The sequence below is a fragment of the Staurois parvus genome, unplaced genomic scaffold (genome assembly GCF_062004578.1).
Source record: "Staurois parvus isolate SC_StPar_1 unplaced genomic scaffold, SC_StPar_1.0 ptg000772l, whole genome shotgun sequence".
NCBI lineage: Eukaryota > Metazoa > Chordata > Amphibia > Anura > Ranidae > Staurois > Staurois parvus.
In genome coordinates this window covers 7,529-27,351 of record NW_028318568.1, presented here as the reverse complement: position 1 = coordinate 27,351, position 19,823 = coordinate 7,529, and the positions used below count along the sequence as shown (strand labels likewise).

General features: G+C 41.2%; 1 protein-coding gene across 1 annotated transcript in view; it reads right to left on the bottom strand.

Annotated features, from left to right (window-relative positions):
• Positions 1-13,567, bottom strand: part of TENT4A (terminal nucleotidyltransferase 4A) — a gene marked incomplete at its 5' end in the record, with an annotated part of 219,594 nt that extends 206,027 nt beyond the window's left edge. The window contains 2 exons of the mRNA XM_089654514.1: positions 2,355-2,401; positions 13,444-13,567. Of these exons, the coding sequence (XP_089510640.1) occupies positions 2,355-2,401; positions 13,444-13,567 (171 nt within the window). The remainder of the gene's footprint in view (positions 1-2,354; positions 2,402-13,443) is intronic.
• Positions 13,568-19,823: the final 6,256 nt, after the last annotated feature.

Sequence of the window (19,823 nt, the reverse complement as noted above, 5' to 3'; positions counted from 1 at the left end):
TTGGCACAGATTATTTTATGCAGGGTGAGGCCCAGAGGGGCACTGTTGTCTAGGTGACAGCATGGTGTGATCTTGACCAGTCTGGTTACAGGATGGTGAAAAGGGCAGTGGTTTGACACCATGTTCGTTACACCAAGTAAGCGGATCACTGAGCTCAATCAGGTATTGTGGGCCGCAAGTTGCTACTGCTGTAAACGCACAGTAAGAAAGAGGCCAAGCAAACAGCCTGAAGTCACAGCAAGCGCTCAATACCAAGGGCATAGAACTTGGCACCCTGGGCAGGGGGTGTTAAAATGGGCTTCTGCTTCCATTTACTGTAATCAGGGGTCTTTCATTTAGGCTGAAATAAAAAAACCAAAAAAAAAAAACCAAAACACAAAAACGCTTCAGTGTGAACAGCACTGTGTGCTGTCATGTGCAGAATTTTCATAGGCGTTTGAGAAGCGTTGAAAACGCTTCCCAAACGTCTGTCTGACGCCTGCTGACAAAGCTAGTGTGAAAGTAGCCTAAGAGAAGAGAAACAAAGTTGTAATGAAATATAAACAGAAGGAAAATTGAAAGTTTCAAACTTGACAAAGCCCGCGATTGTGCGCCACCTAGTGAACATATGCGGTATTGCATCTAGAAATGTGCCTGACGCGACTCAATGAGCTTGTTAAACGACTGAGGACTGACAGGTCTAGATTGGTTGAATCTAGTCTGCCTGAATGTTCTGCATCTGCTGGTAGACTCAATTCTTAGTAAATCAGGGCCCATGAGTCAAGTGGTAGGAAGGATTTGTTTAATGACTTTGGGCTCTTGTCAGCAAGCGTTCAATAGCAATCCAAGCCCACTTCAGCTTTCAAACCAAGGGTTACTGAAACTGTTTAGCTACACTGTGTGCACAATTACTAGGCAAGTTGTATTTTTGAGGATTTAATTTCACTATTGAACTACAGTGCTCTCAGTCAACCCAAAATGTTTAATCTCAAACCTGCATGAAAAAAGTAGAAAAAAAACAAACTGATATTTTGGCTCTCTTAGGATATGAGCTGTGTGTGTACAATTATTGGGCAATTATTAGTGTGCAGAATTATTATGCAACTAAAAAAAAACACTAAAATTTTACCAGTTTTTTTCATCTGTTAAAGTGAAAATAATAAAAATCACAATTTACAAACATTTTATCAATGGAGTGTCAGTTTCTTGATCTGTTGTCTATCAACTTTTTGTGCAGCAGCAACCACAGCATCACAGACACTATTCAGAGAGGTGTATGGTTTCTTTCACTGTAAATATCCCATTTAAGAAGGGCCCACAAGTTCTCAAGGGGTTTAGGTCAGGTGAGGAAGGGGGCCACGCAATTCTTTTATCTTTAAGGCCTTTACTGGCTAGCCATGCAGTGGAGAACTTTTATGCTGGACAATGATCCATCACATGCATCAATGTCATGTTTTTGAAAGATGCAGTCTCTTTCTGTACCACTGCTTGAAGAAAGTGTCTTATAGAAAATGGCAGTAGGTTTGGGAGTTGATTTTGAGATAATCTTCAACCCAAAAAGGTCCAACTAACTCATCTTTAAACACCAGCTCATACCAGTACCCCACCTCCACCTAGCTGGTGCCTGAGTCGAAGTGGAGCTCTGTGCCTGTTACTGATCCAGCCATGGATCCATGCATCTGGTCCATCAAGAGTCACTTATCACATCAGGCCATAAAACCTTTCAAAAATCTGTCTTCAGATATTTCTTGGCCCAGTCTTTACATTTCAACATGCGTCTTGTTCAGTGGTGGTCAGACTTCAGCCTTCCTTACCTTGGCCGTATCATAGCACTGAACATTTTGCACTTCTGGGCACTCTAGGTAGGTTGCAGTCCTGGAATATGACAGCACTGAAGGATAATGGGTTCCTGGTAGCTTCACATTTGATTCTTAAATCTTTGGCAGTTAATTTGCGTCTTCATCAACAAGTTTCTTGTGACTCAGTTGACTATTTGCAACAAAACATTTGATGGTTCTGTGATCATGCTCCAATATCTTAGCAATTTCAAGAGTGCTGCATCCCTCAGAGTTTGACTTTTTAAGAGTTAATTAAATCTTTTTTGGTCCATTTTGCCTGAGGAAAAGAAGCTGCCCAGTTGTGCACACCTTGATATAGGGTGTTTATCTCCTTAGCCCACACCCTCCCTAATTACCTGATATGCTTAAACCCAATAAGTTTATACAGCTTGGAATTTAACATGCATAAAAATTATGATTTGGTCAAAATACTCACTTGCCTAAAAATTGTGTACACAGTGTATATCTTTTGAAGAAGTCCCTATGGAACAAAAGATGTCATGTCATTTTAATTTGAACACAAACACTATGGCTCACCTTGTTGGCAGATAAAGACCTGTACTAAAGCTTCCAAAAATCTGGACCTAAAAAATGCAAAAAAAGGAAAAAAACCACAATGTAATTTAGTCATGGACCCAGTAAAAAAATAAATAAATAAATAAATATACTTTTGTACAAAGTTAACCTCTTGCCATCAGTCTCCTGTAATGATCAATACAGTATAACAGGTTAGGGGGTGGGGTAGCCCGGTAAGCCCATCATACAATATTTCACAGTTCCAATGTAACGCTAGAAGCTTTTGGACAGGAGGAGAGAGCAAAAAAAGATGACCTTTTTGTGTACTACTGTATCCTATAGCAGAATGTCATGCAAGTTGCTAAATACAAAATTTGAAAAGTAGAACTACAAGCAAAAAACCTTTTATTTTGGATAGAGTAAGGGAGGGTTATAACTCCTATCAGTTTATTTTTTTTGCCATCTGTGTCCCATTGGGAAGATTTACCTTTACTTCCTGTCCCATGTGCAACTCACGTTCAATGCCTCAACACCATCACACTCTAACAAAGTCCTCGTTCACACTCACTTTTATACCTTCTCCGTGACACAGTTAATCACATATCATGGTAAAGGGTTAATCATAATGGCCCTTTACATTTGTGATTGCATATCATTGGCCACAGTGATCACACGGTAAACAGGGGTCATCCACAGTTTTGACAGTTCTCCTTCCCTAACACAGACATGGAATGTGAGAGAAGAACAACCAGTGGTTCCTGCACAGCGAGTCAGCATTTAAAACTTATTTATTGTGCCCATCAGTGCAGCCACTTCTGTCCCAGTGTCCCCATCACAGCAGTGTGTCAACACAGGCAGTGTACACAAGGTCTAAATAATTGGATTTTTTCTACATACTTACCTGTAAAATCAATTTCCTGTAGTACATCACAGGACACAGAACAGGCTATTCATGACTATGTGGGTTATATGCCATAGGTGAATGGACACTGGCCGACCAGAGAGGAAGTCCTCCCCTATATAGCCACACCTACACAGGAAATACTTCAGTTTTTGTAGCAACTAATGAAATTCCGGAAAGAGGGGAGGGACCTCTGTGTCCCATGATGTACTCCAAGAAATGGATTTTACAGGTATGTAGAAAAAAAAATCCAAAGTTTTCTTTATCATACATCATGGGACAGAGAGTAAACCATTCATGACTATGTGGGATGTCCTAAAGCAATAAACTGAGGGGTGGGTGACATCATAATAGCCACCACCATTAATCTCCCAGGACCTATTCAGTTGTTCATAATACGCCGTTGCTAAAGGCAGAATCCAACGTGGTTCTGACAACCACCTGGTAGAATCTTGTGACTGTATGGACCAAAGACTATGTAGCGTCCTTGCAAACCTGTTCAACAGCGGATAGCCCAAGATGCCCCCACACTCCTGGTAGAGTGCGCTTTCACCCGAAACGGTGGGACTTTAACCTTCAAATCATAGGCTTGAATGGTTAACTGGTGTATCCAATGAAAAATAGTTTACCTGAATGCCGTCTGCCCTTTCTGGGCCCCCCGTGCAAATCCAGACCACTTGAACTACATCTAGAGTAGGCAGTGCTCTCCCCTGCCGACTATGGACCAGGAAGTGAAAACTAAACCACTCTAAGCAGGAAGATGGATGAGGATGTACAAAGTACCAATCAAGGAGTGAGAATGGATAGAAAAAGAGCTGAAAAATGACACTAAAAATGGTACCTTAAGTGTTACTAAACCCAGGACCCTGAATTCAATATACCTGATCTCCCACAGTACACAGAACATGGAAGTGCAATTATTTTAGTAAATCTGCTAAATACCCTTTCTCATCAGCAGTCTTATGACTTATCAAAGTCCCGCCGAATGCATGTTAAAGCTTGTAGGAGGAGTTTTCATTCTGCTCTAGGAAGATGGGGGACCAATAACCTCTGTCTGGACAGTGTTGATATCATGTGATTAGAACAGGGCCACTATCCCAAGAAAAACAAAAACTAGCAAAATGCCAAACTAAGCATGTGCAGAGTGACTCCACACACTGTCTTATCAGGAGATAAGAGGGGGGCACTGGAAGAAGGGGAGGATCAGATTAGTCAGGATAAAACATTATACACAATGCGGATTAACCCCTTAGGTTCCACAGTGAGTATACCAAGCATGCTTTACTGCATATACAGACTGATTTTACTATTGTGGGTTTAGTAACACTAAGGTCAATTTAATTTCCCCTCTCAAATGGAATCAGGAAAAACCTTACGATCACATTTCCGTGGGTGCCACTTCCTGACCTCCTGCCAGGCAAATAAGATTTCTAGGTCCTGTAATGGAAGCTACCTGAAGCCCATTTTCTAGTGCTCAAAAATGAGAAAACAGTACCCAAGACCCCCCTCCCCCCTTTCTTACCAGACCTGGGCTTAAATAGTCAAGCCTTCAATCCTAGCAATCGCATACAGGATACATTGGACCCAAGACAATAGGTCTGGGTGGACTGGAAATTTTCAAGGGGTGTCCCCTGCCAGCTGCACTAGGTAAGTGTATCAAGCGCTCCTGGGCTAGGCTACCACTATTGGTGTTGCCTCGTTCCAGACCTTGCACAAAAGACACGGCAACAGTTGAATCGGGGGTAGTCATAGATTAGGAGGAACTGGTTCCTAAGGTGTTACCAGTGCATCTACCCCTATTACCAGTGGGACACAACCTGTCTAACCTGTTGTAGAACCTGGAAGTCAGTAGGTCCACATCCAGAGCTCCCCATCGTGGGCAGACTGCCGAGAACATCTCGGGATGCAGGGACCATTCTCCCAGTATCAGATGCTGACCTCTGGGGGGGGGGGGGGAAATACATGTCAGGTTTCCTATACCTGGAATATGTACTACCGACAGACAGCACATGCTGTTCTGCCCCAGACAAAATGTGGTTCATCTTTTCCTGAACAGCAAGACTCCTGATGCTGCCTTGCTGGTTGATGTACATCACTGCTGTGGTATCGTCCAACTGAACACTGACCACAACCTGTGCAATGGGTTTGTCCAATAATCCAGAACCAGGTGTACCGCCTGAAGAAATTCAAGAGCAGTATTCCCTCCTGTGGAGAAAGTCTCCTGAACGGTAGCCACCTTTAACTCAGCCCCCAACCAGAGAGACTGGCATTGATGCTTACCATCTTCCGTATTACTGAAATGAAAAATCACCCCTTCACCAGACACTGAACCACCAATTCGGACTTTGCAATACGCCAGGGACAAAGCCCTCTGCCAATCCAAAGCTTGGACCTTCATGATCCAGACAATGTTCCTTTACAAAAGTCCTGGAGTGGAACTGCACAAAGGAAACCGCTTCAATGTAAATACCATTTACTCATGCAGAGATGTACTGAAAGATTCCTTTTGCTTCTTATATTTTGCTTTAAAACTTTAAACAGACTGCTCCCTGAGGAAAGGAACATTAAGGTATTATGAGATTGACACCACTCAGTGTCCTCAGAAAACCCAGCACCAGGGCTAGAAGCTTTGCAAACACTCAGAGGGCTGTGGCAAGCCCAAAGGGAGGTGCCTCCCAAAAAAAACAAAAACAATTCTTTATTGCAATTCCAGAAACCCTTAATAAGCCTAAAAAAAGGGTACATGAAGATGTGTCATTAAGAACTATGAACACACAAAATCTCTTGCAGAGAAGCCAATCTGATTCCATCCATCCAAAAGAGGACATCTAGACTTATGTCTAGTGCCTTGAGATCGAAGATAGACCACACATCACTGTTTGGTTTTGGGCATGCGAACCAGTCGAGTGTTTGAAATCACCTCAGAATGCCCTAGCATCCTCTGCCCAAGATACTTCTCAAAAACACAGCCATCTCAGACTCTAGTGGGGAAAAGCTTAGAACAACTGGTATTCCCAGGCAGTCTCCCCTCCAAGTACTAACCAGGGCTGACTCTGCTCAGCTTTCAAAATAAGATGAGATCAAGCGAGTTCAGGGTAATGCAGCCATAGCTTATCGCAGCTCCACCACCAGGAATAGCTGCAATGCCAAACAAACAGTGGCCCAGATATTCCGACACCAAGGGTTACTCATAAAATGCGGCCACCACCAGAATTTCCCCACCCCCCCCTCAAGTCTACTTCACCTGATGGCGGTGCAGCTGCCTCCCTCTTTGGGGATCCTTTAAGTCAAAAAGGCAACAACTATGTTGTCACCTTACTATGAAGTCCCGGGATATAGGTCCATAGCCATCTTGGTCTACAGGTATGTCATCACGCAGGCAAGAAAGCATGCAGCTATGTTGGTATAGGTATGTAAGTATGCAATTTATGCAAGTAAAAATATGCAGTTTAAGTACACCTGCAAGTATGCAGTTTGTGCAAATAGGCATGTATGCATGATGTTCATGCAAGTATAAGTATGCAGTCTTTGGAAGTATGAATGTACATACAATGGGAAAAATAAGCATAGAACATGTCACCATTTTTCTCAGTAAACATTTCTAAAGATGCTATTGACATGAAATTTTCACCACATGTTGGTAAGAACCCACGCAATCTATACAAAGAAACCAAAACAAATACGTTGAGAAATTATGTTGTGTCATAAAATGGAACAAGGAAAAGTATTGAACACTAACTAAAATATAATACTTTGTACAAAATCCTTTGTTGGCAATGACAGCTTCAAGACTCCTCCTGTATAGGGAAATTAATCGCATGCATTGCTCAGGTGTGATTTTTGCCCATTCTTCCACACAAACAAAACTTCTTCAAATCTTGAAGGCTCAGTGGGCCTCTGAACTCTAATCTATAGTGCTTTCCATAGATTTTCTGTTGGATACAAGCCAGGCAATTGGCCAGGCCATTCTAGCAGCTTTAAATTTCTTTGATCACAAAACACAAAGCCAAGGAAACTCCATTGCTTTCATAGTCTTGCTGAAATATACACCAGTTTCATCACCTTGGTAGATGGCAGCAGATTTTTAACAAGAATGTCTTGGCACATTTTTCCATTCATCCTTCCTTCAATGATATGAACTTTGCCAGTACCGTATGCGAAAAACAGCACCACACGATAAATGTTCCCACATCCAAACTTCAATGTTGGTATGGTGTTTTAGGGGTGATGTGCAGTTCCATTTGACCTCCAAACATGGTGTGCATTATGGCATCTAAAGAGTAAACTTTTGGTCTCATCTGACCAGACTGTATTCTCCCAGCATTTCACGGACTTGTCTAAATGTTGTGGCGCAAACTTTAAACTAGCTTCAACATGCTTTTTCTTTAGCAATGGAGTCTTGTGTGGTGAGCATGCATACAGGCCATGGCGGTTGAGTGCATTACTTGTTTTCTTTGAAATATTTGTACCTGTTAATTCCAGATTAATTCTTAAGCTCTTCACAAAATAGTCCCTGGCTCTTTGATAACTCTTCTGATAAGACTTCTCTCCTCTGTTAGAAATATTGCGAGGAGCACCTGGTCGTGGACAGTTTATGGGGAAATGTTTTCCACTTATGGTTTATGGCCCTAACAGTGCTCACTGGAACATTCAGAAGTTTAGAGATCCTTCTGTAATCAATGCCATCAGTATGAACAATAAGGTTGCAAAGGTCTTAAGAGAGCCCTTTGCTTTGTGTGACACCTTGGTAATGAGACACCTTTTTACAGGCCATCAGTTGAAACTGAACCAGGTGATATTCATTTGCACTGACAAGGGGCAGGATTGTTTTCCAATTAGTGAGAATTTAGCTGGTGTCTGCTTTCCATGCCTTTTTGCACCTCCCTTTCTTCATGTGTTCAATACATTTTCCCTGTGGCATTTCATTTTATTACACAACTTAAATTTCTGAAATTATTTGTTTTTTGTATGTATGGACTGAATCCGTTGTTTCCAACGTTTGGTGAAAAATTTTAAGTCAATAGCACCTTTAGAAATATATTTAATGAAAAAAATGGTGACAATACTGTACTTATTTTACCCGCCGTATGCAAGTTATGCATCAAGTAGGTACTGTATGTATGAATGCAGCCCAAACATCAAGCAGGCATGTACGAATCAAACAACCAAAGCAGGGTTGTCACCTCCAATTCCACAATGGTAATGAGTTAAAAATTTGATAACACTATAAATATTAATTTGAGAAAAGGCGCTACTCGTGCCAATTGTTACAATGAATATTACTCAGAATTACAATACTAAGTGTTAAACATTTACTTTGATATTTTTTATGTTGAAGTGTCCACATAAGAAAAAAGTCAATATAGTAATTCCACACAGTGACTTTCCATACCATGTGGCAAAAAAACAAACAAAACAAAACAAAAAAAAAAACAACACACAACAAAAAGTGATACCATAAACCAAATGCGCTCACCACATGCAGCGAGTAATGGCTTCCCAGATATTTAATATCAGAAGACAAATATTCCACTACATCATAGGGACCAGTGTCTCTCCACCATAGCAATTTCTTGAAAGCAGGGCGTAACAGCCAGCACACTCAGAAAAAGAGGCTTCTATAGTGCAGCATGTTTATATAAAATCCAGCAAAGTATAAGGAATAAATATATTGCACTCACATGCTACAGTGCCAACAGCACTTTCATTGGGTATAGGAAGAACCAAATACAGTTAGCTTCCTGATAATGTGATTCTGCAAAATGCAATGAGGCTCAGGCATTGCCGTCACTTCAAATCCGTTCTGTACGTCACTTCCGATGGTTGGATCCGATCGGTGGAACGCATGTTGACTCAGATAGCAAGCAGCAGTGTGGGGTATTTGGTTCTTCCACCAGGAGAATTACCAGAGACAGTCAGACTTTTGAAAGAAATACTGCAAATGTAAAACTTACCATTCCCACCACAGGACTCTGAATCCTAACAGGAGTCCAATCTTCACCCATCATGGCGGGCCTACTCATGCAGACCTTCAAGGACTCTGTCCCCTTTGAATTGGGGCCAATGTCTCAGACCTGTACAGCACCGTTCTGGAAAGTGCCTTGGTCAGTATTTTAATGTGCAGTGTTCCGGTACGCAGGGTCCAGCGCTGTAAGGCTGCATTACAGGCAAAACCACAAGGATTCTTCTTATCCAGCGAGGCTTGGGTACCCAATCCTCTTTGTCTTACAGCTTTCCGAATGGATCCAATTAAAGTCCAGGATTCTCAAAAGGAACCATTCTGGATCTTCAAGTATGCTCCAAGAACACATGCAACACTTCAGTGACCATGCACCTTACAGACACTAGCAAAAATAGCAAAGTACTTCCTGTGTAGGAAGGGTTATATAAGGGAAGACTTCCTCGGATTGGTCAGCCAGCATCCGTTCACCTATAGGTTACATATAACCCACAGTCATTAATAACCTGCTCTGTGTCCCTTGATGTACGATAAAGAAAATGCTTTACCAGCAAGGAGGCATTTCAAATCCTCAGTATGACCAACAAGAGCAGCAGGGAGCTTTGTATTTTTGCAGCTTTGCGTAAGCCACTGAAGCCCTAGTAGTGTGCGCTTTTAGATCTTGCAGCAGAGAGCTGCATGATCCTTTAACATTCCATGATGGTTGCTGTAATCCACCTAGCTAAGGTATTTTTGGATGCCTGATTACCCGGATACAGAACAAATAAGGCATCTGATTACCTGAGCCATTTTGTGATCTCAAAGTATCTTAATAAACACCTCCTCCTTACTGTTGGAAGGTGAACTACAGATAGAAGGCAATATTATATCTTGCAACTTATGGGATGCCCAAAACCACTTTTGGCATAAATCCAGGGTCTGTTTTCAGGATTACTCTGTCATCCATGTTCCTTAGAAAAGGCTCTGACCACATTTCTCTTATTCTGCGGGCTGTAGTGAAAGCCAAGAAGGTAATCTTAAGCGATAAGCACAGTGAGACCTCCTCTAGAGCCTCAAATGGGGGCTTGATGATACCCCTTAACAGTACAATAAGTCCCAACTAGGACAATTCCAAGACTTCAATGGCTTTTTATTCACAGCCCTACAGAACCTGGAAATTGCAAAGTTCACTCAAGATACATGGACAAGGCTGCTATCTGCACTTTCAAGGTACTAAGAGCTAGCCCTTTGTCAGCTCCTTGCTGAAAGAATTCTAGAATAGCTGGCATATCCATACTCAGATAACCATTTTCTATGCACCAGGAGGTAAAACTTCCTTCACATCTTGTAAATGGCTCTGCTCCCTTGTTTCCTAACGCTCAACAGTGCCGCTATGACCTTATCGGAGAGACCTTTTGACTTTAAGACTTCAGATGCCAGGCTATCACAATTTGAGCTTTCCTGGGTCATTGTGATAACGGGCCTTGAAGGATCAAGTCTTCTCTGTGAGGGAGGCGCCAAAGCCCTAAGCCTGATAATTTTACCCTGGCATGTTAACTGACCACACCTCTGCCTGCAACCTGTACCAAACCTGACCTACCTATGAACCATGTTCCTGCCTACTGCCAGTACCAATACTTTGGCATTGCTGACCATGTATCAGGCTGCTGCCTGCGCAATCTTTGGCTGTGCTGACGACCTGTGCCTACTGCTTGTACTGACTATGGACAGTATTTTATCTGTTGCTGACCACATCCCTGCCTGCACCTGCTCTCCCCTGTGGACAACAGCACTAAAACCAAAGGTAATCTTTTGTTGACTGTTTGCTCAACAGAATACATTTTGGGGTGTAAATCTTGGTATGTCCATGCTGTGTGTTAGAAATCTTATAAATTTACGACACTGCAAAAAGATTCTTTCCACAGTTTCCAAAAATGTGGAAAAACACTAAAAGCTCAAAAAAATCATAATGCCTCATAGAATATACCTTGGGGTGTTTGCTTTCAAAAATGTGGTAATTTTGTGGGCGTTTCCACTGTTCTGGTGCTCCAGGACCTTCAAAAATGTGATAAGTAGTCAGGAAGGTAAATGTGTAATTTATGCACCTAGAATGCCTGAAGGTTTCCTTGGATGTTGGGTCTCTATGTGGCTAGGCTGTGAAAGTCTCACATGTGGTATAGCCATACTCAGGAGCAATAGCAGAATGTGTTTTGGGGTGTAATTGCAAGTATGCCTAAGCAGTGTGTGAGAAATACCTTAATATGACAACTGTGCGTGGAAGAAAAAAAAAAAATTCTCATCTTACGAATTGTGGGAAAAAAATTACAAATTTCACCATGCCTCATTAAATAAATACTTTTGACTGCCTACTTTCAAAAAAGGGGTAATTTGGGGGTGTTTGTACTGTCCTGACATTTTACGGCCTCAATAAATTAGCTAGGCAGTCAGGACTGATCAATTTTCAAAGATATAGCGTAGCTGGTAGACTTTCACATGAACTAAATAAATTACACTGATTGGGGTTATTTTTACCAACGATATGTAGCCATATTAATTTTTGTCATTCTATAAAAAATAACCAGAGTGATTAAATACCACATTGTTGTGTAAAATAAAAAAAAACATTTTTTTTGGTACAGCGTAGCATGACTAATTGTCACTGAGCACTGAAAGCTGAAAATTGGCCTGGGCAGGAAGGGGATAAAAGTGTCCAGTATCAAGGTGGTTAACAGTGTAATGGGTTCTTTACGGTTAGAACAGCAAGGATGTGGAACTCCTTTCCACAAACATGTGGTATCGGCAGAAAGTGTCAACAATTTCAAAAAACCTTTTGATAGGCATCTTAGAGTAGCATGTGTTGTCAGGGCCCAGGACTTGTTATTTGCAGCTTAACAATCATGGCAAAACCACACCACGGTTTATGCGCAATTGAAAATAATGGCGCCTGAACCTGCATTTTGTGATCACATCTATTCTGCTGCAATCCCAAAACACCCAGATGTTAATGGCGCTGTCCTGGTTCACACATGCAATTCAGGATTCATTTTGAAACTCCAATTCACATGACAGGCTAAAATATTGTGTTCCTACTGAGGCGGTTCACACACATTGTGTTTTGGAGTGCCAATCTGAAGGGTCCTGTGCGAGTTTGTAGTGGTGCAGAGTGAAAAAATCTGGTGAAGCTCTGCATAGAAACCAATCAGCTTCCAGGTTTTATTACTGAAGCTTAATTGAACAAGCTGAAGTTAGAAGCTGACTGGCTGCCATGCATAGCTGCACCAGTTTTTGCACTCTCCACTTTTAGTAAATCAACCCCCATGTCTCCAGCTAAGGGTTATGATCTCCCACTGTCTGCCCTATGTTGCAGCACATGGCAATACTGCAGAGAATATTCCCTTGCAGATGCTTCCCTTCAACTTGACAATAAGTCAATAACCCAAATGAATACCTATATTTTTTTTGACAGATGTACAATATAAGGCTTTAAATTGGTACACCATTTTTATAGCAAACCTTGCTGTTTGATAACAGACTGAAAAGCAAAAAAGCTTTCTTGAAATCATTGTACATATTAGTTTGTCAGTAAAGTCTCCAGCCTGCATGCAATTGCCATTTCCTAGCTGACTAGTAATTACATTATCTGAAACCACTCTGATTTGCTTGTAATCAGAAGGGGCAAGTGACAGTTGATAGCCAGCAGCCACACACAGAGTTGGCTTCTGAAGCTATAAAAGAGGGACTTGAATGAATGTAGCATGGGACAACATGCTGCTGTGTTTATTTTTTTTTTCTTTAAACATTGTGGGCAGCTATAACTTGGGGTCGACTACTGCCTCTCTGAAGGGGGATTTTATAAACTAATCTCTAGCACAGTAGGTCAGGTTTAAGATTATTAAGGTGAATAAAGTGAAGATTTTTTTTTTTCTTTAGCTCTCACTGGACAAAGGTCTAAAAATCTCAAATTCTTAAACATGCATACAGCTGCACATTTTCAAAGACATCTGACATCCACAGCTATCCCAGATCCTTTCCTGCTGAAGCCATAGTTTAGGGTCTAATATTTTACTACTACTTTTGTATTTGGGGAATGGGGCTAATGGTAGATCTTGTACTACAGTTATAAAAAGAGCCAATCAGATCACAGGTGCAATACCAGGCTCCTGTAGACTCAAGTACACCAACTACCCATATAACATGAGAAAAATGCAGATTCAAGTTTTAGAACAAGAAAAAAAAAAAAAAAAAAAAACACGACAAGACAAACTACTTACATCTGCTGAAGGCCACAAATCCTTTATAACCATCTGAATTCGATTCACTACTTCCCTTCTCATAGCAACTTCTTCAGGTCGAGGAGATATGAAATCATGAAAATCTATGATTTCTTCATGCAATCTAAAAGTTAAAACTTGTCATTAGAGAGCTTTTACAATTGGAAACCATATGCATGGGGCAATTTGAGGAGGGCTGTTAAGATCCACCAAGTACTTTCTATCTAGCCATCTCTGGCCTCAATAGGGTAAAGGAATGCAAGGAATTGGGGAGAAAGCTAAAAATATAGCTGCACATTTTTAAAGCATCTGAGATCCGATATTTCGTTTTCATATTTTCATTTGAAATTTATTTATATTTGTGAGATGGGGCTAATGGTAGATCTTGTATTACAAGAGTAATAAGAGCCCATCAGATCACCGGTGCAATGCCAGGCTCCTACAGCCTCAGTACACCATCTACCCATACCGGCTTAAGCTAACACTACACCATTTCAACTGTGGCATCACAATGCAAAGCATTGTCCTGTAGAATCTCAGTGCACAGTCTTCACATACCTCCCATACTAGCAGGCAGTTCGAGGCAGGAGCTGAAGCACGTCACCAGCACATGTTCCAGAGGTGAATTTGGCCTTCAATTTTTATTTGTTTAAGCTTTCTAAAATAACACCAGTGCTGCATCATGATAAAAACGTATGCCAGCATACTTTTGTCAACACACAGAGCACCACAAATCAGGGTTTAGCATTTAGTTTCATAGTTGGCTGGAAAAAAAAAAAAAAAAGAAGTCCATCCAGTTAAACCATTAAAAAAAAAAAAAAAATAAAAAAAAGTATAATCCTACACCCACAGTTGATCAAGAGGAAGGCAACAAAACCAGCAAAGCATGATCCAATATGCTCCTGCGGGGGAAAGAAAATCCTTCCTGATCCGCTGAGAGGCAATCGGATATTCTCTGGATCAACTCTACCTATAAATAGTAACCAATTATATTCTGTGTATCCAAGAAAGAATCCAGGCGTTTAAAGCAATCCAAAGAGCTGGCCAGAACAAACTCTTGAGGAAATCTATTCCACATTTTCACAGCTCTTACTGTAAAGAAAGCTTTCCATGTTTGGAGATTACATTTCAATTCCTCCAGACATAAAGAGTGCACACTTGTCCTCTGATGACCTCAAGGTGAATAAAAACACTGAGTTCAGTATATGAACCACTGATTTATTTATACAGGTTGATCATAACTCCCTTAATCTCTTCTCAAGAGAGAATACATTCAGTAAATTGTGGAAGGATAGAGATTAGAGGATCGAGATTAGAGGATCGAGATTAGAGGATCGAGATTAGAGGATCGAGATTAGAGGATCGAGATTAGAGGATCGAGATTAGAGGATCGAGATTAGAGGATCGAGATTAGAGGATCGAGATTAGAGGATCGAGATTAGAGGATCGAGATTAGAGGATCGAGATTAGAGGATCGAGATTAGAGGATCGAGATTAGAGGATCGAGATTAGAGGATCGAGATTAGAGGATCGAGATTAGAGGATCGAGATTAGAGGATCGAGATAGAGATATATATAGAGGTGTAGACCTGAAAGAGGTGTAGACCCTGAGGATTTTTAGGTGAAAGAGGGGGACAGAAGAAAAGGAGAGAGAGGAAAATGAATAAGAGAAAAGATTTAAAGGACATTCCTCTGGAGGAGCGGAAGTTTTTTTGTTTTTTTTTTCCCACTTTCCCCTCCCAACTGACCAGGCACTTTAACAAATAACAAAATGAAAAATAAAACGTCAAAAAGGAAGGCGGCCCAAAGGTCTCTCAAACAAGTTCAATTAAAAAATATATACCTTCACAGGAAAAATGTACACCTGAGAGACAAAACAGGAATAAATGGTAGTGGTGAGATGGAATATAGTATTGGAGAATGTTCTAGACTATCCCTAGGAATGGAGAATACAGAAGAACAAGAGAAGAGCTCACAATTTCCCACTAAAACAGAAATAGCAGAAATGTTCAAAGAATTAGAAAAATCTATAAAACAAGTAATGGTGAAATTACATAAAGATCTGTGGCAGATATTGTCAAGAGTGGAAGAGACTCAGGAAAAATTAGAAAAACATGCCCAAGTTATACCTGTCTTGGAAAAAAAAGATATGAGAAAAGAACAAAGAAATCGGCTATATAAAATGGAAGATCAGGAAAATAGGGATAGAAGACGCAATTTACGAATACGAGGTCTCCCAGAGATCCCCCAAGGAGATCTGCAGGAAATAAGGAAAATGCTTGATACAATATTGGATAGAGTCCCACCAGAGCCATTTAAATTCGATGGAGTTTATAGAATAGGAAGAGTCCAACAACAAGAAGGCAAAAAGGGAAACCCAAGAGACACAATTGTACAATTTCATTATTACCGAGATAACGAGGAGATTTGGAAAAAGGTAAAAGGAAGAGCATTAATAAAATATGGGGAAGTAAACATTCAGATTTTTGCTGATCTTGCAGCAGAAACATTGATAAGAACTTTAATACCACTATTAGAACAAATGAGAAAGCAGAATGTTCAATATAGATAGGGATTTCCAGCTTATTTGATCGGAAGGAAAAATGGACGATCAGCAAGATTGAAGTTTCCTGAAGATTTGAGAGACTTTTGTGAGACTTGAATTGCAGAGAATAAATATCTCAGATTGGGAGGAAAGTAATGAGGAGATATGTGAGCTGGAAAAAAAGGTGGCAGGCCTCAGAGGGGACAGTGTATAGAAGGGAGTGAGGGGAGAGAGAGAGAGGGAGAAATAGAAGGGGGCTTGTGTTTTTTTTTTTTGTGTTTTGCTCTCCCATTTCTGCTAAATAGTTTTTTCCACTCCTCTTCATGTCTCCAGGGGGACAGGTGGGAGTGAGAGAGAATGGAAAGAATAAGGATTTTTTACGCTTTTCCTTAGAACTCGGCGGGAAGGGGGGGGGGGGGAGGGTAACATGCATGCTCAGAGCCCCACCTCAGGTCGAATCTAGGGTGGAATAAGACCACAAATGATTCATTGGGAAATTACAGGCCAAAAAGGGGGGAAGGGAGGGTGGTGGAGGGGAGGGGGGAGTGAGAAGGGATGTGATAGTTGGAGGTAGATTGGTGTTCCATAAAGAAAAGATAAAATAGGAGAAATCCTCTGGGGGGGGGGGGGGGGGAATAAATAAATAAAACGGAAAATATCAAAGGAAGGAGCGGAAGGGAAGAGAAAAAGGAAAAATGGAGGACGTTCATTTGACTTATAGACCCTGATTTACTATTGTGCCTAGGCATTGCTAACATCTATTAGGCATTGCTAACATCTACTTTTTAATAGCGACTGTCTACTTTTACACCACAAAGACATTTACTAAAGAAAGTAGTCAACAAGTAGACGCCAAATCGAATTTACTAACGAGACAGTCCAGGAACCAGACTCAAAAAGCAGACTTGCTAAGAGGCACGTCTAACACCATGAAAAATCACTGCAGAGACATGTTCACATTGAAATATGCTTTGCCAAATAACATGACTTCACTTCAAACAATACCAGCTATTTCAAAAAAAATTTTCAAATGTGTAAAATAGTTTTTTTTTAAAGCAAGTTGACACAGTGAAGAATTAGACGCTTTTGCAGCGTCTTTGGTCAATATAAATGCGCATGTGCAGAACACATTTTAGACGTCTTCTGTGGGCGCTCTCTTTTTAGACGCTGTTCAATAGTAAATCTCTGTGTGGATTATACTGACAGATGGCACTCGATCACGTCTAATGTGTTTAACAAACAGCACTATTTGTAGCTAGGCATATCTATGTGACCTTGCCCAGGGACTTAGCGTTGATTCACACCACAGAAATACAGGCAGGATTAGTGTTCAACAGCTCCGTGGATTAGTGTTTAGCACTGCTGCCTCACAACGCTAGGGTTGTTGGTTTGAATCCCAACCACGGCAATGAATTTGGATGATCTCCGTGTGACTACCCTAACATACATGTGCTGGTGGCAGCATCTTTGCTTTCTGTCTAAATGATCCCTAGAATGTGAATTAGAATGAGGCTTTCTGTTCAAACACCTTTAAAGTTGCACCTTATGGGATGAGATAAGTGCCTGGACTAATGATTGATTGGATAATGCTGGTTTGCACTCCACCCCCTTTGTCAAACCAAGAGGAGAGAAAAGGATTTAAAAAAAAAAAATGTAATAAAATAATGGCATGGAGTCCACCCCCCCCCCCCCCCCCCCCCCCAGTCCATAACAGATCCTTATCCGAGCATGCAGATACCAAATGCCTTTAAAGATTAATTTCCTTTGTTGAATTGCCTGCTTGGTTCACACTAGATGCGATTTAAAATTGTGCTTTTTGTTGGCAATTTTCACCGTGTTTTCTGTAGATTTACCAATGAGTTATTGCGTTTTCAATTGTGTTTTGCATTGCGATTTCTATTGTAGTCTATAAGTGAAATCGCTACAAAATGCAGAAAAAGATAAAGAACTCCGATATCAAGTACAATTTCAATTGCCAAATCGCACCTGAAATCGTGCACCCTGGATGCGACTTGCAAATCGCATGCCAAATTGCACCCGGTGGGACTGGGGCCTAACACCACAGTCACATCTAATCAGATTTGGAAATTGGGCAACTTACAGTGAAGCCGCACGCAGGGGCGGACTGACCATTCGAGCACTGCCCAAGGGCCCGGGGTCAGTAGGGGGCCCCATGAGATGCTTCTGGTACCTTTCATTGGCTTTTTTGGATGTGAGCGAGGACACAGGGGTCCCATGATCCCCTATTGCCCGGGGGCCCCATAAGTTGTCAGTCCGCCCCTGGTCGCACGAATTTCAAAATCAGATTGGATGTGAATGGCGCCTATAGTGGACAATAGGGTGTGACTTGGCCTACGATTTTCAAGTCGCCTAGCATGCAAATCGCATGCCAAATTGCACCCGATGTGACTGGGGGCCACCCCGGTCACATCAAAGCGGATTTTGAAGTGGTGCGACTTACACTAGGGGTCACATGTGACTTACAGTGAAGTCACATGATTTCAAAGTCGGGGAACATGCTGATTTAAAGTGCGATTTGCAACACATCTGACACAGATCTCTCTGCAAATTCGCATGAAAAAGTAGTGTATTCATTACTTTAGAAATTGTTGCAGTTCCAACCAAGTTTGAACCACACCAATATGAACGCTCTAATAGCGGTCACATTGAGTGCGACTTGGCATGTGATTTGCATGACATGCTACAGGTGCAAACACTTTTCTCTGACCAAATGAATGACAGTGGTGGGTGTGGCCTACCTTATATAAAGAGATGCAGTAGTGGGTGATTTTTCCTTGTACAGGACACATTTTCTGCAAGTCCTTGTCTGTGGTGGTTTGGAGAGGAAGAGATATCGTGGTGAATTGCCCCAGGCCACACTCACACTGTTTTGATGTGGGCTGTAAATGTTTTGCATTTTTTTCCTTTTGTGTGTGTTATTGTTCAATGATTGTGTGTTTATTATCTTTGCATTGTAATCCTATCACATGTCAATTGCTCTGCTCTTCCAAGTTTGCTTTATTTAGACTGAAATGCAGTTTTCAGACAAACCTGCTGAGAAATGTATGTGTGGGGGATTTGGGGAGGTGGGAGGTGTTTTATTTTGGCAAGTATTTATTTTTATATTGATATTTTGATCTGCAGCTTGTTTTTGTGGATAAGTTTAAGAGATTAACCGTTTGTTTCCTGCTATAACCTGTGAAAGCACAGTTCATTAGAAGTATAATCTTTTAGATTGTAAGCGCTTATGAGCAGGACCGTTCTATTTTAGCATCAATCCTGCTTTTTTTTTTTTTTTCACCAAGAAATTGAACGTACCTACTTGTTGTTGCTATCCAAATAAATGTGGAATGTGTATTTGATCAATAAACATTTGGACTATAGTTTTTGGGGGATTATTTCATGTTCTAGTTGAATGTAGCACAGTGGCTAAATGGTTAGCACTTCCGCCTGGCAGTATTAGGGTTGTTGGTTCGAATCCCAACCATGGCACCTCCTGCCTGGAGTTTGCATGTTCTCCCTGTGCCTGTGTGGGTTTCCTCTGGGTACTCCGGTTTCCTCCCACACTCTAAAGAAATGCTGGTAGGTTAATTGGATCCCGTCAAAATTGGCGGGATGTATGAATGTAAGTTAGGGACCTTAGATTGTACGCCCCTTGAGGGTTAGGGACTGTGATGAATTTACAAGATATATATGTAAAGCGCTGCGTAAATTGACAGCGCTATATAAGTACCTGAAATAAATAAATGTACTAGCACCCCTAACACTTATTTTTGCTAGCTATATAATATGCCCAAATCTTCCTGGTTAGCGTGCACATATGCAAGTATGTCCA